The sequence below is a fragment of the Malania oleifera genome, chromosome 11 (genome assembly GCF_029873635.1).
Source record: "Malania oleifera isolate guangnan ecotype guangnan chromosome 11, ASM2987363v1, whole genome shotgun sequence".
NCBI classification, from domain to species: domain Eukaryota; kingdom Viridiplantae; phylum Streptophyta; class Magnoliopsida; order Santalales; family Ximeniaceae; genus Malania; species Malania oleifera.
In genome coordinates this window covers 13,057,298-13,073,062 of record NC_080427.1, presented here as the reverse complement: position 1 = coordinate 13,073,062, position 15,765 = coordinate 13,057,298, and the positions used below count along the sequence as shown (strand labels likewise).

At 37.5% G+C, this 15,765-nt stretch overlaps 1 protein-coding gene across 1 annotated transcript in view; it reads right to left on the bottom strand.

Moving 5' to 3' along the window:
• Positions 1 to 15,765, bottom strand: part of LOC131167992 (protein fluG) — a 127,658-nt gene that overhangs the window by 68,741 nt on the left and 43,152 nt on the right. The window contains exons 9-10 of the mRNA XM_058127115.1: positions 12,516 to 12,787; positions 10,066 to 10,238 (exon numbers count right to left, since the gene is read on the bottom strand). Coding sequence (XP_057983098.1) covers positions 10,066 to 10,238; positions 12,516 to 12,787 — 445 coding nt within the window. The remainder of the gene's footprint in view (positions 1 to 10,065; positions 10,239 to 12,515; positions 12,788 to 15,765) is intronic.

Genomic DNA, 15,765 nt, shown 5'->3' with positions numbered 1-15,765 from the left:
GTAACTTTCTCCTTCTTTTAAATCTAGTCTATTATATAAAGCATCATAAGTTCTATGTTTAGCTTTACTAACAGTCTTTTCGCCTTTTTCCTTGCCTCTACGTACTTTTGAAGGTTTTCGATATTTCTATAACTTCGCCAAATTTTATACCAATTTCTTTGTCTTAACAGTTTTTAAGACTTCTTGATCCCACCACCAACTTTCTTTACTACCTGAGTATCTTCCTTTGAACTCACCCAACATCTCTTTTGCTACCTTTACGAAAGGGTTAGTCATCTTATTCCAAACAGTCCTTATTGTCCAATCACACTTTTTGATCATTTTATTTTTGAATTTTACTATATTTTATCCCTTCAAAGCCTACCACTTAGTCTTCTTGTGTTGATTTACGTTACTCTTTCTCCTTCATTTTTTAATATGTACATATAAAACTAAAACTTTACGTTGTGTAACCAAACTTTCACCTAGAATAACTTTATAGTCCTTAAAAATTAAACAATCCCCCTTCCTAGTTAAGAAAAAATCTATTTGGCTTTTGTCATGAGTGTTTTTCTCTTTTTATAAAGCAAGTATTCAATATAACCAAATTGTAAGACATGGCAAAATCTAAAATTTTATCACCGGTGCATTTTTATGTCCATATCCATGTCCTCCATGTATCCTCATAACCTATAGTATTCATTCCAACGTGTCCATTCAAATCAACTCCTACGAATGTCTTTTCAAATGATGTATCCCTTGTAAAATACTATCCATATCTTCCCCAAATTGTCTTTCAAAATTTTCTACTAAGTCAATTTGGGGAGCATATGCACTAATGACATTTACATCTCCAAGCCTAAAGCTATATTGATTTTAATGATCCTATCCCCTATTCTTTTAACATCTACTACATTATCTTTTGTGTCTTTGTCTACAATGATTCCCACCACATTTTTATATTTCTCTTTTCTAGTGTACCAAAGTTTAAATTCTGAATTTTCAATTTCTCTAGCTTTCTCCCCTACCCATTTCGTCTCTTGAAGGTAATTAAGTTAATTTTCCTTCTAAACATTATTTCCACTATTTCCATGCTTTTGCCCACAAGTGTCCCTATATTCCAAGTTGCTAATATGATCTAAGTTTCTTGTGTTAGCTTCTTAGCCCTTTCCCTACTGTATTAACCCGGTCTGCAAAAACTGCAATCTAGAATGATGAACCTGTCAGTACCTCAAAATTTACAAAATGTCTTTGCACTAGTTTGATTTGGTTCCTCTGAAACTCACAGATCAGTCTCTGAATTTCCGAGAAAAACTGAAGCTAATGAACGACTAATCATCATCAGATTAGGCAACCAAGAAATGGCAAAGAATTTTTTGGATTGTCAATACACTCAGTGGTTAATAGTGATCTTCGAGTAGACTTGAATTCCAAGCCGTATCTCTTTAAAATAAAATGAGACAGAAAAAACTCAACGAAATTACAAAAAAAAAAAATGCTCGGACTGCGCTCAATTTCAAGAAGTTTCTGCACGATTCAAACAAACAAGAAAACATTTATTCATTTCTCGCAATCTCTCTCTCGCTCTCTTAAACCCCTCTCCCAAACCCTAACTCGTTCTCTCTCTACTATGGCGATAATATCAGATTTGCAAGACAATCAGGAACAACAGCAGCAACAAAATCAAGAGCAGAGGCCCTCAACGGCACTGCCATTCAGTTCTACTCTGGATCCCTTGAAGCCTCTGGTGAAGGATATTTTGGGGATGGTTTGGTACATGAAAGAGAGGGTGCTACAGAAGAGGGGAAGAAAAAGAAGGCGGCGGAGGAGCACAGGATTGAGAATTCAAAATTACAATCTTAACTCATGTACTAGTAATTCTCCTTGAGATTCCACCAAAACAAAACAAAACAAAACCAAAAACAAAAAAACAAAAACAAAAATAAAAACAATAAAAAAACAATTTTGAAATACATATGTTAAGCCTACAAATCAAAAACACAAAAAAAATAAAATAAAATAAAATCTTCCAAACAGCAATATGAAATAGATTATGAAAAATACAAAGAGAGTCAAGAGAGGGAGGAGATCTCACTGGTAGTCAAGCAACAAAATTACCAACAATTTTTATGAAACAAAAAATAGGGGAAACCAGAGGATCAATGAAAATCAGTCAAGGCAAGACCAGCAACACTGTCAAAAGGCTTCTGATTAGGGAGGAGCTAGGGCAAAGATTGAGAGCAGAGAGCTGAAAATCCAGATGGTGTTGTCATTACAGTGAAGATATTTGGAGAGCCTCGCCAGAGGCTCAGGCTGCCATGACTGCATCAGGGGGATGCAGCGAGTCAGAAAAGGAAAGATGGATCTGGAAAAACAGAATCTCTGGATTGAGGGATGCCTCTTCACCACACAAAAATGGTGTGATGGCTGCAGACCTGCAGTCTGGCGACTGGCAAACTGCGAACTCTGTCCTGCAGTAGTAGATGGAGGTTTGCCGTGCCATGGTCAAGAGCCAATGAAGACACAAAGTTGCGAACAACGAACAGCCGATGAGAAGCTCCCTTCTGTGGTAACAGCTGAAGCCTCAGCCTCAAACACGAGAAGGAAAGGGCAAAAAATAAGGCAAGGGGGAACTGGAGTGTCCAGTACTCGCTTGTTGCCGGTGGTAAACTAGTCGTCGGGTTGACAGCCATCAGATTGCTTATGGACTTTTGGGAAAGAGAGCTCTTCTTCCAAATATTCTTAATTGTAAACGAGAGAATATTATTTGAATTTTTAGGAACCAACCTTTCTAGGATCACCTCCTTCTCCTTTCTGTTTTTGGAACAGCTACTCCTCTCCTGTTGACCACCATGGCTTTGATTTGAGGTCAAGCGAAGCGCTAATGCAATTGCAGCTTGCTTCTGCTCCAAAGGAAGATGAAGTCCTGCCGTTTAACAGGATTTTGAACAGGGGCTATGGGCTTCAGTCAGATTGGGAACCTGACTTTCAACTGGGCTATTAAAGCCAGCAGGACTAGACTTTTGAGCCTGCCCATTCAGTTCGCCCAGCTAAGGCTTTACTGGATTGTTTTCTTTCTCATTTATCAAGCCCAAAGTAGAATCATAATTTTGATTTTGAGCCTCCTCAACTGAAAAACCCATCAGCTGTTTTAAAAGGGTTTTATTGTTGTTAAAAAATCTGGCCCAGGTCTAAAGATATAATCAAAGACCCAGGCCCCACCAATCCAAAATTCATCGATCCTTCATCCAAGAAGGAAACCCTAGCCGCCTCTGGACTCAAACCCTCATTCAGAATCCAGGCCTCAATCCCTGCCCATAGCAACTTCGACTGATCAAAAGAATCAAACCAAAGGACTTCCTCTTGCATCTTCCCCCACAAGTCACCATGAACACACATCCCCTCTGCAATACCCTTAGAAGTTGCATGAGCACCAGCATCATCACTATTTGCTGAAACTACGTGACTCCATGAATGATTCTAAAAGATCTTATTGCTCCCTACACCAATAGTGCTAGGATGAAGAGAGCTCACCAGAGCACTAAATTATTCCCCAAATTGAAGCAACCCAGCGCCTTTGGACCCTTCAACAACAAAAATAGAGTACTTACCTGTCCAACCATGCCCTAATTGAGAATATACCTACCCTCTTCTCATGAATCACCATCCAATAATCAGAAAAAGCCACCTGAGATCTTTAAAAACCCTTGCTTCACCTTCCGACAAAAGACAAAAATCCCTGCGAGAACCATGTTTGAAGCAGCCGATGAAAATCTGGCCCATTGCCACCTTCCTCTACTTTATCCAATATCATATCGAAGGATTTCCCTTTGATCTGGACTAAGTGAACCCCCACCATCAAGATCTACCAGCACCATCACAAAATGTAATATCAAAAAGAGAGATGAAAAGGAAAAGGAAACCATCACCAGAACAATCTGGCAAGATGCCCGGAAGATAAACATTAAAACAACCATAACTACAGATTACCACCACCCTATAACATTCCATCACATACACAAATTGCTAGTAGTAGGCCGGTATAAATTATATAGAATCACAGATTACTTCTAAAAATGGACATACATTGAACAGGAAGCCTCACATCAATCTAACTGTTGTACACTAACAGACTAGAAATATTATATCTGTTGATATTTTGATTAAAATGAATGACCTAACTTGATGATAGGTCTCTCCCTCTATTTATAATACAAATTAAATACATTCTAATTACAATAATACCCTTACAAACTCTCACTAATTAACATACTAACACACTTAATGATAATAATACTAAAAGACATAAATAACCTCTAACGCTCCCCCTCAAGCTGGGGCATAAATGCCATACACTCCCAGCTTGATTCAAGTAAATTTAACATGAGCACCCCTCAATGCTTTGCTAAACAAATCAGCAAGTTGCATGTCAGACTTCACATAAGCAGTAGTAATGAGCTTCTGCACAAGTTTCTCCCAAACAAAGTGGCAATCAACATCAATGTGCTTCGTCCACTCATGAAGGAATGGGTTGGAGGCAATATGAAAAGCAGTTTGATTGTCACACATCAACTTCATAGGTTGAGAGTGAGAAATACCCAATTCTTCCAACATGTTCTTCAATCAAATAAGTTCACAAGTAGTGTGAGCCATAACTCTATATTATGATTCAGCACTTGTCCTGGTTACCACAGTTTGTTTCTTACTCTTCCAAGAAACCAAATTACCACCAACCAAGATACAGTAGCCAATTGTGGATCTCTAGTTAGAAGGCGACCCAACCAATTTCCATCTGTATATCCATGGATATAAGTGTGACCCTGATCACGATATAAAAGACCTCTCCCCAGTGCACCTTTGAGATATTTCAAGATGCGAATTATTACATCCTAATGACTTGTCCTCAGAGAATCTAGAAATTAACTCACAACACTTTCGGAAAAAGGTATATCCAGCTAAGTGACTGTGAGATAATTCAACTTTCCAACAAGTCTCCAGTACTATCCAGGATTAGGTAGCAAATCACCCATATCCGGAACTAACTTGTGTTAGGATCCATGAGTGTATCAGCCGGTATAGATCCCAACAATCTAGTTTCATCCACTAGATCAAGATCATACTTCCTCTATGACAAAACAATTCCCATACGAGATCTAGATACTTCTATACCCAAGAAGTATTTCAACAGTCCCAAATCATCGGTTTGAAATTTAGTCTGTAGAAAAAGTTTTAGACTCTGAATACCTTTATCATCATCACCTGTAATAACAATATCAACCACATAAACAACAAGAAGGATCCTACCGATGAAGTATGACGATAAAACACGAAATGATCCACTGCGCGCCGTAGAAGACCAAACTCAAGTACTACAGCACTGAAACGACCAAACCATGCTCTAGTAGACTATTTTAAACTATACAGAGCTTTCTTGAGCAAACATGATAGACCTGACTCTCCATGAGCAACAAACCCAGGCGGTTACTCCATATAAACCTCCTCCTCAAGGTCACCATGCAATAAGGCATTCTTCACACCAAACTGATATTGAGACTAGTGATAAATAGTATCCAAGGAGATGAACAGACATACTAATGTACAACAGGAGAAAAAGTATCATAATAATACAAACCATAAACCTGAGGATATTCCTTAGCAACAAAACTGCCCTTTAGATCAGCCATAGAACCATCAAGGTTAGCTTTCACAGTGTAAACCTAGCGACAACCGACCACAGACTTGTCAGGAGAAAGAGGTACCAAGTCCCAAGTGTCATTGTCATGTAAAGCATACACCACTTCAACCATAGCATTCGTCCACCCAAAATGGGATAAAGCTTCCAAAACAGATTTAGGAAGGATAGTAGACGAATGAGCAGTAACAAAACAATAAAATAGGAGGGTGATAAGGACTAAGGAGTCAACCAACAGAGCTAGAAATGGGATGTTGAGTACATGTGCATTTACCTTTCCGAACAGCAATAGGAGGATCAACATCATGGGTAGTATAATCATTAGACGAGGAAACCAAAGGCTTGGTAGAAGAAGATAGGGGGACTCTCTTTCTTGGAGTCGCCGATGTGAACACACCTACAAATTAGGACGATCAAGACAATGAGAAGGACTCGAACTACATGGAGACTCAGATGGTTGGTTGGGCAAGGACAGCAAAGTAGAATCTAAAAGATTAGGCAAAGGAAGAAACTCTTTGACCTCATAAGCACTCAAGGACTGGGTGAGGTAAGGTGTAGACGCAAAGAAGGTAACATTGGCAGAAACAAAGAAGCGATGCAACACAGGACTATAACAACAATATCCTTTTTGGGTAAAGGCACATTTTATAGCACGAGGATCCAACTTATCCCCCCCCCCCCCCCCCCCCCCCCAACAAGGAGTTAGTTAATGAAAAAAGGACACATACCCAAATATACGAGGGATAGAGAATAAAGGTGAATTAGGAAAGGGAATGGAGTAGGGAAATTTACCACTACAAATAGAGGATGGAATCCTGTTGATTAGATAACAAGTAGTAAGTACAACATCACTCCAAAACACTTTAGGTACATGAATTTGATAAAGTAAGGTGAGAGTGATTTTAAGAATATGTCTATTTTTCCTCTCTACAACCCCATTTTGTTAAGCAGTGTGGGCATAGGATGATTGATGGACAATAACCAAACTAGATCATATAAGTAGTGAATTGTGTACAGAAACACTCTTTAGCATTATCACTTCAAAGTATTCGAACTGGTAAACCAAATTGAGTCTCTATTGCATAACAAAAGGCACAAAATGCATGAAATAACTCAAAACAATATTTTATCAAATATAACCAAGTCATTCTTGAATAATCATCCATACACGTTACAAAGTACCGAAAACCCAACTTAGACAAAACTCTACTAGGAACCCAAACATCAAATGAACTAACATAAAAGGGCTTACAACCCGTTTATTGACTCGGGAAGCGAAAGGGACACGATGGTGCTTTCCTAACTAACAAGAATCACAATCAAGACTACACATAGAACTCAAACTAGGAATAAGACATTTTAGCTTTCCCTGCGAAGGATGACCAAGACGACAATGAATTTGGAAAAGTCTGGCAGCAGCAGTGCAGGCAGTAAAAGGAGATAGCGGTTCAAAGTGATAAGAGCCCACTAGCTACATGCCCGCCATCAATCACCTTTCTCATGTTCAAATCCTGAATAACCACAGAATCAGGGAAGTATGTCACTAAGCAATTCATGGATTTAGTAATCTTGCTAACAGACATAAGATTGAAAAGAAAGTTCGGAATATACAAAAAAATGATGGAAGAGAAATAGAAGAAGTGGGATTTACAATCCCAGTTCCCTTTATTATAGTGGTGGATCCATCAACAAGAGTAACACAAGGTAAATTTGTAGGATATTGAAGAATGGAGAAGAAGCTAGGCATAACTATGATATGATCAGTGGCATTGGCGTCTATGACCCAAGGACTAGGATGAGAAGTACTAGATGACAGGCATGCTATGGGATTACCTGTTTGGACAAGAGATGCAAGGGGAAGAGAAGCTTGTTGTGACGCTTGTGGAATACTCTTTCTCTGACATGGATACAGTATGTTGCCGCCCACTCAGCCTTAAAGGTGAGAAGTCGGTGGTTGGTGGCTGCCTTGGCTACCCCCAAAGGTGTGAAGTCTGTGGTGGCTGCATTGGCAACATGTGAAGGTCTACCATGGAGATCCCAACACTGCTCAATCATATGATTACTCCATCCACAATGAGTGCGCTTGTGAGGAGTACCTCTACCTCATCTGTCTTTCCCACCACGGCCACTCGAACCACCTCAATAACTTTTGCAGTTGTTTGGTAGAAAACTAAAATCATCCTATGCAGCAAGTGCAGTCCACTCATAGCCAGATGCAAGAGTAGGAGAATGTGTATTAAAGGAAGCACGGAGGACACGAGAATAAACATTGGCAAATGATGTCAGCTCAGCACTACTAAATATCTTCGACTACACTGCCTCAAACTCGGGTCTCAAGCCCACTAGAACACAAAGGACTATCATCTACTCCCTTTGCTTCTGCATTACACGAATGTCTGCAGTTATAGGTTGCACGACGTTAAGCTCCTTATGAATATGTTTCATCTCTGCAAAATAATCTCTAGTACTCCTATCTCCTTGTTGTAATTGAAAGTACTCCTAGGATAAATCATACACGTGTAATGTTAGTATAGAAGCTTGACATAATCCCAAATCTCCTTGCATGTATCTAGATGCATACACATCCATGCAATCTACGGCTCCACCAAATTCTATAAAAGAGAAACAATCAAGGCATCTTCTTGAACCCACTTTTCTTTTCTCTTCTCATTAGAAGGATCAGACTGGAGCAAGTGGTCAGATTTTCCTAATTTTTCTAAATAAACCCGAACAGCTTTAGAACATTGAACATAGTTCTTTCCATCCAACTTTTGAATCGTTATGTGTGGCAGTGATGTAGGAAACAAATTTTTGGGATTCATAGATTCCATCCCAACACTCACAAATCAGCAGCAACACCAATGTCAAACAAGAAGAACAATCAAATCAAATCGGGACAATCACAAACTATGTGAAGCACCAACACAACCACAGACAAGATGAACGACTCACCGATGGATATAACACTGCCACAGCCTCACAACTGGACATACGAACACTGCCACAGCCTCACAACTGGACGTACGAACACCGCCACTGCTCCCAAAAACTCACAAACAAGCCTTCACAAACTCCAAACAAAGATTAATGGAGTACTGCGAGTGCATGGTCGAAAAAGATTGGATTTTTTAGCAAAAAACAGGCCCAACAGCTTGATAATACTGTCTAGAGAAGGAATCAGAACATGGGAGAGGGAAAAAAAAAAAAAAAGTGGCCAGAAACTCACTTTCGTGCAGGCGTGTGGGGTCGGCACTGCCAACATTTGGCCGGCGCGGGCGGCGAGTGGGAGTTCCTCCAACGATGGGGTTTTTTGGGGTTAGGCTTCGGAGGGTTCTGTGTTTGGGTATATGGTTGGTTTTGTGAAATAATGAGGGGTGGAGGTGGATCTAAGAAGGACAGCTGCAGGAATGACTTTTCCAGCGACGGCTGAGAAGAATAGGTTTTAGGTTGGATAACGCCCTGATACCATGTTGAGATTTTGATTAAAATCAAAGACCTAACTTGAAGATAGGTCTCTCCCTATATTTATAATACAAATTAAATACATTCTCTTGACAATAATACCCTTACTAACTCTCACTAATTGACATACTAACACATTTAATAATAATAATAATAATAATAATAATAATAATAATAATAATAATAAAAGACATAAATAACCTCTAACAATATCTTCCAATTTCAAAGAGTATATTTAACATTATAGAAGAGGTCTTATTCTTTTCTTTATTGTTTCTGTCTCGAGACCAAAACACCAAGATTTTGGACTGAAACTAAATAAATTTGCAGTTTGAGAAAATAGAGAAAACTAACATAGATTGGAAACAATATCGAGCAATGGGTGCAAGGGTGCCAACAGGGATCAGTGCCTCATAAAAGAGTTTACAGTACATAGATAGGGAGCCCTACCAAAGAACTTTTAGTACTATTCCACACACCCACACGCATTCCCAGGACTAAAAGGGAGGAAAAAAACCCACTTTGATATAATTAACAGCCATCAAGGAAGATCTGTATGCATTTCAAGATAACACTCAACTAATCCTTTTGATCAAAATAAATCAATCACGATGCTTGAAGATTAAGCATTAAGCAACATGTGAATCTGCTACTATTGTTTAATATTAATTTTGATCTCATCATTTCACAAAAATCTTGTGCATCGTCAAATATAGGGAACAAGGTTTAATCCGCCACACCCTGTTTTTTAATTTTTCTTTTCTTTAAAACACTCTCTTCATTTTATTTCAGTCATCAATAAAACAGCAGTGCTTAAATAAAGTAAATCTGCACATTTAAAGGGGCAAATAAAAAATTAAAAAATGCAGAAGATAAATGGATGCATGTTTAAATTAAGAGGATCATGAAATCCTTCTGAAAATAACTGGTACCATGGAATTCTCCACTTGGTTAATAAATCAGGTATCAGTCTGATCTCACCCACTCCAGTCAGGTTAGTTCCATCAGCCGGACCATCACTAGTTGAAGTCACTCCCATACATGCAACAGTTAAACCGACACCATTCTTCTTGACAACATCATTGAAGCGCTTTTCCGGAACAACCTGAAACAATGATACACCCCAAAAAAAAAAATTTAAATTTGATAACAGGTGTTCATTAAAACTCAATTATGTATAAATTCCTTAGACAAATCGAAATCTATGAAAATTTTTATTAAATTAATATGTGTGGCTGTAGATTACTCCACTGATGAAAAACAAAAAAATAAACAAAAAGGCATCATTAAAACTGCAATAAGCTACACTCTTCAGATCAGGAACTGAATGGTATTGAAGCCAAGTTACAAGTTCTAAGCCTCGAGCACTAGCTAGTAGAGGTGAATCCGCCTCTTGTTGGTTTTGCCTACCTCAAACTATTAACTTATTTAACAAAAACAGGGAAATAGTCCCCTCCCAATATTAAGGCTTAGTTTGGCCCCCTGTAGCTTTCTAAAAGGACCTTTTAAAAAGGAACTAATGAAAACGAGTTATTTAAAATTGTTTCAAAAATGTTTGGTCCCCCTATGAAAAAGGAGTTGTTAGAAAGAAAAAGCTAACTTTGAGTGTTTGGTAAAAAAGTTCTAGGGAGTCTAAAAGTATTAAAATGATTAAATTAGACATGTGTTTTTGGAAATATAATTAATGACTTAATAGTTTTGCATTATTTGAAAAAAAAATAAGGACGAAAATGGAATTGAATAATATGTTGGAGAAGAAGTTAGCTTTCAGTAGTAGGCATACTTATGTCATTAAGGATTGGTGTAATGGAGTAATGACTAGCATTAGGATGGAGAGCCTAGGGATTTTCCAATCACAATAAGTCTACATCAAAGATATGCTTTAAGCCCTTATATTTTTGCTCTAGTGATAGATGAGCTTACTAGGAGAACCCAAAATAAGGTTCAATGGTGTATGTTGTCTGCAAATGATATTGTCTTGATTGATGAAACCAGGAGTGGAATAGAATCTAAGTTTAAATTATGGAGAGAAACTATAGAATCTAGAGGTCTTAGGGTAAGTAGAAAAAAGACAGGACATATGAAAGGAGGAATATTGGAGAAAAGGTTTTGGTGGTAAAGAAATCAATTGCACTAGTAGATTTCGATACCTTGGATCTATTATGCAACCTAAAGCTAAAATTGAAAAAGATGTAATGCATAGAGTTAAACGTAAGTTGAAAAAAATGGAAACGTGCTCCGAGCCTACTGTGTGTTCGAAGAATGCCTTTAAAATTAAAAAGAAGTTCTATAGGACAGCTGAAAGACCAGCTATGCTATATCGATTAGAATGTTGAGCGACTAAGAAACAATATATGCAAAAAGTAAAAGTTGTTGAGATGAGAATGCTAATTTGAATGAGTGGGATAATGTTAAAATATAAATTAAAGCATGAACATATTCGTGGTAAGTTAGGTGCAGCTCTTGTAGAGGATAAGATAAGAGGGGGACGACTCAAATGGTTTGACATCTACAACATAATATCTACAGTAGTGAGGAGTGAGCTAGTTATTGTAAGGGGCAGTAGAAGGTGTAGGGGTAGACCTAAAATAACTTGGAATGAGATAATGAGACAGGATTTCACAGCCCTGATTTTCTTTGAGGAAATTACTCAAAACCATGTAAATTGGTGGAAAAGGATTTATGTAGCCGACCCCACCCGGTGGGACTTAAGGCTTGGTTTGTTGTTGTTGTTGTATAAAAAATTACAACTATAATGAGATCCTTATAAAAAAGTATGCCCCTTAAAAGAGTCAAATCCAGTTCCAAGAATTAGTTATTGCATTCCTCATCATTAAAGAAAATGTAAAATCCTCATTTTTTATCTATATAAAAGAATATGTACACAATGGCTTTCTTTATTACAAGGGAAAAATTATATGAAGGATAAGGAATCTACTCATACCAAATACATGAAATATTTTGTGACTTAGTGACAAATGGGCCAGGTTTACGAGGTCGAAGGAGCCACAGTTGCAAATGACACCTGATGGACACCTTATGCGGCCCAAGGTTAAAGAGGGCAAGACCTCCCTCAAAAGAACCTCGATTCAGTCCCACCAAGCCAAAATTTTATAGAATACCCCTGACTGAGATTACAAGGGATCATACCATGTGTCCCTGTGACCAATCCCAGGTGCACACCTACAGGTCTAGCCCTGTGCAAATGTGTGAGAACCAAATATTTAGCAATAAAGTAGTAATTATAAGCCTAAAGTTCAATAGGGGAGTGGGACTAGGGTAAAAATAGTAAATTAAGGCATCTACAAAGTTCTCTGCAACTGAAGACAAAATAAAAACAAGTATACCCAGAGCTCCAGATAAATTAAAAGCAAAATCTTACGCGGCATCTGTGCTGTCCAGACGCATCAACCCAGATAATACGAATAAATGCAACATTATGTTGGGAAACATCAGTGTCTGTCTTCACCAAATTGGCAGACATATAATTTTCCAAATTTGAAGATCCTCTGGCTACATTGATCTTGTAAAAGTGAATCGCATTCTGTGCAAAGATGTCTTTAGCTGCTCCCACAGCTTCAGGGATTGAAAGATCACCATCAATGCATGCATCATGTAGAACAGAGAAGACAACGTTACGTGCCCTCTTTGCACCTGCAAAATCCATTGAGTAGGCAGTTATGAAGTTGTTTCCTAAAATACCTCAAATATATACATATTAATGTATATAAATTTACAACATACTTCAAATTTTAAACAAATAGGTTGCAGAGATTCCTTGACAATGCTTCTATGTAGTCCCCCAAACAAGTTTCCAATTTTTTCAGATTAAACATTTTTTAAAAATATCACACCATCATAGTGTCAGAGTAACGCAGCTCCCAGAAAATATTATAATATCAATGGCTGAAACTTATTCCATGGGTATAGATGTTGCAAACTGTATGCAAGGAATAAATATATTGGAAAAATCTCAAACATATAGAGCCATTGAAAAGGGAATATTGGCATTAATAGCTAAAATTTACTTTGTGGATGTTAATTCTATGTATTGCAAGAGAAATTGCAAGTTTGGGGTACCACACTGATGCACTGTCTCAATGACAAAAAGAGTCCTCCATGCAGGGATGCGGGGCTTAGAGGTGGGTGGTTTTGTACAGTAGGAGAGACAAAGTTGTCGTTTTAAGGACATAGCTAAATGAGGGTATAGTTGCATAAATTTGCAGATGTAATGGCAGAATTTATAGCAATTGGAAAAAACAGAGAATCAGAAGTTATTCAGCCTCAAAAATTAGAAATTTCATATGCAAACTGTAAGCCTGCATGCTACAAAGGAGGCTAAACAGATGCAAAACTATGATGAACACAAAGGGGTTTAGCAAAGACACAAAGGATAGAAACAAGGACTTATATTTACACAAGTTTTAATCAATTTTATATGTGTGGACTTCTCATAAGATATCAAGCTTATGCTGCAAAACTAGATAGTTAAGATGCAATATGCACATGGAATGTGCAGAGCTAAATTAAAGACATTAAGATGGATTACTAGAGACGATAAAAGAGGATAAAATTGGAGACAAACACATTCATCATAAATTTAAGGGTAGCACCAATAATGGCATTATGCCGGCCAGAAGACACCAGCAAAGAAGCATGTCATTCAAATCAAATGCAAGCAAGGATAGAAGGTGGCCAAAGATGCTGGTTGAGGAATGATTAAACAAGATCTAGCCTAAGGGGACCTCAAATAGTCGTGATAACAGTAATGATGATTGCCCGTGACCTTCATAGAGGACGGTTCCAATGCAACATAAGAGTGTACAGAGGAATATGCCAAAACATGGCATGACAGATTAGTAGAGTGCACAAGGCTCTCACACATAGCAGGGATAGGGAACGTAGATGTAGGAAGAGTTACAGCCAGTTTTGGTGCAAAACATGCCGTGACAGCGCAACTTATAAGATACTCCTAAGTGTCATTATTTATCGCTGGATCATTTTAATACTAAAGATAATTGATCAATTCATCATGCTGGAAATTTGAATAGACTTTTGGTAAAATGAGATGCATCTAAGACATTTCATTGGTGCATATTTACATGTCGAGCTACATATCTATCTTTCAAGGTTCATTCTCATTAATGTCTTCATGATTTTATAAAGGTCATGGGTGCCTATAAATAGATTTTCATCTAGCACTGATTCTGAACATATACTTCACAAAAAGAAAAACATTAAATCGTCAAATTCTAGAGAATATATTCTTTTAAGGAGAGATGTTCCTCTGGTGAATCTTTGGGCTCTTCAATTTGGTGTAGAGTTGATTTGAACCATATCATTCATTCAGGCTTTTGTATCCTAGAGATGGGAAATTACAGCACACAAGAAGGTTTTAAGTTCAGTTTCAACTAAGACTTACAGGCTTCAAAGTAAAAAATTGTTTGTGGAAATTTCAATGCTGACGTCAATCTCAAATTTAAAATGATGGAAAATAGTCATACAGCATGGAGTCCCTCGAAACTTTAAAAACTGGACATCGTAATCATGCAAGATTTAAAAACCAAAATATTGTAAATAAAATACATCTATGACAGGTATGTTGTGCACAAGGTGTAATAACTATATACAATAACCAAGTTAAACATATTCAATTAATATAAATGACATTTCTTGCAAATCTTTGTGTTAATTCTTGGTTAGCACCAATCTTTACTTTCCACTCTACAAAACTATTTGGAAGGCCAAAATACCCCCTAAAATCAAAACTTTTCTATGGTTGGTTGTGCTTAATAGGATAAATACTATTAACTTGCTGCAGATTAGCAGGCTTTTAACGGCTCTTTCCAGATACATGTGTGCTTTGTTTTAAATGCTCAGAATCTGCTCCGCACCTTTTCTTGCATTGTAATTTTGCATGGAAGGCTTGGAACAAGAAATTCAATTATTTTGGAAAAAGTTGGGTTAGTCCAGGGACAGTGGACGAGTTTTTGGCAATATCTTTTGTGAGTTTGGTATGAAGAAGGAAGGAAAAGCGTTATGGATTTGTGCTTTATTTGCAGTATTTGGGATTTGTGGAAGGAACTAAACTCGCATATATATTCAGGGAAGAAATTAGCATTTTTGTTGGTGCAGGAGAAGATTCATTTTCTGGCTTCTCTTTGGCGTAAGGGTAATGGTAACTTCAAGTGGATATGCTTTTCAGATATTCAGCGCATTTGGCATTCTCCGTTGACTTCTTATTGAGTCTTGGAATTTCAACAGGAAACTTATAAGGTGGAACTTGACTGTCATTTCAACTTCAAGGCTGGTGAAAGTGAAACTTTTGAAGAAATTTTGACAATTTCATGGAATTTTAAGACCACAAGATAGGGCTTAAGTTTCTTTCAAGAAAGCAACATACCCACACCACAATCTGATTGGTTGCATGTTTTCTTTGTATTATATTCTTTTGTGCTTCAACAGCTTGTAATTTCTCTGATGACTTTAAACACAAACTCCAACATTTGGAAATATATTGTGAACTCTGCAGCTTGAAAATAAATTCTTTATGCAGCTGCATGTTGCAGTTTAACCCTGTTTGTATCATTCAAGATACATTTTAGTAAAACAAATTCTTTATGTTCAAACTT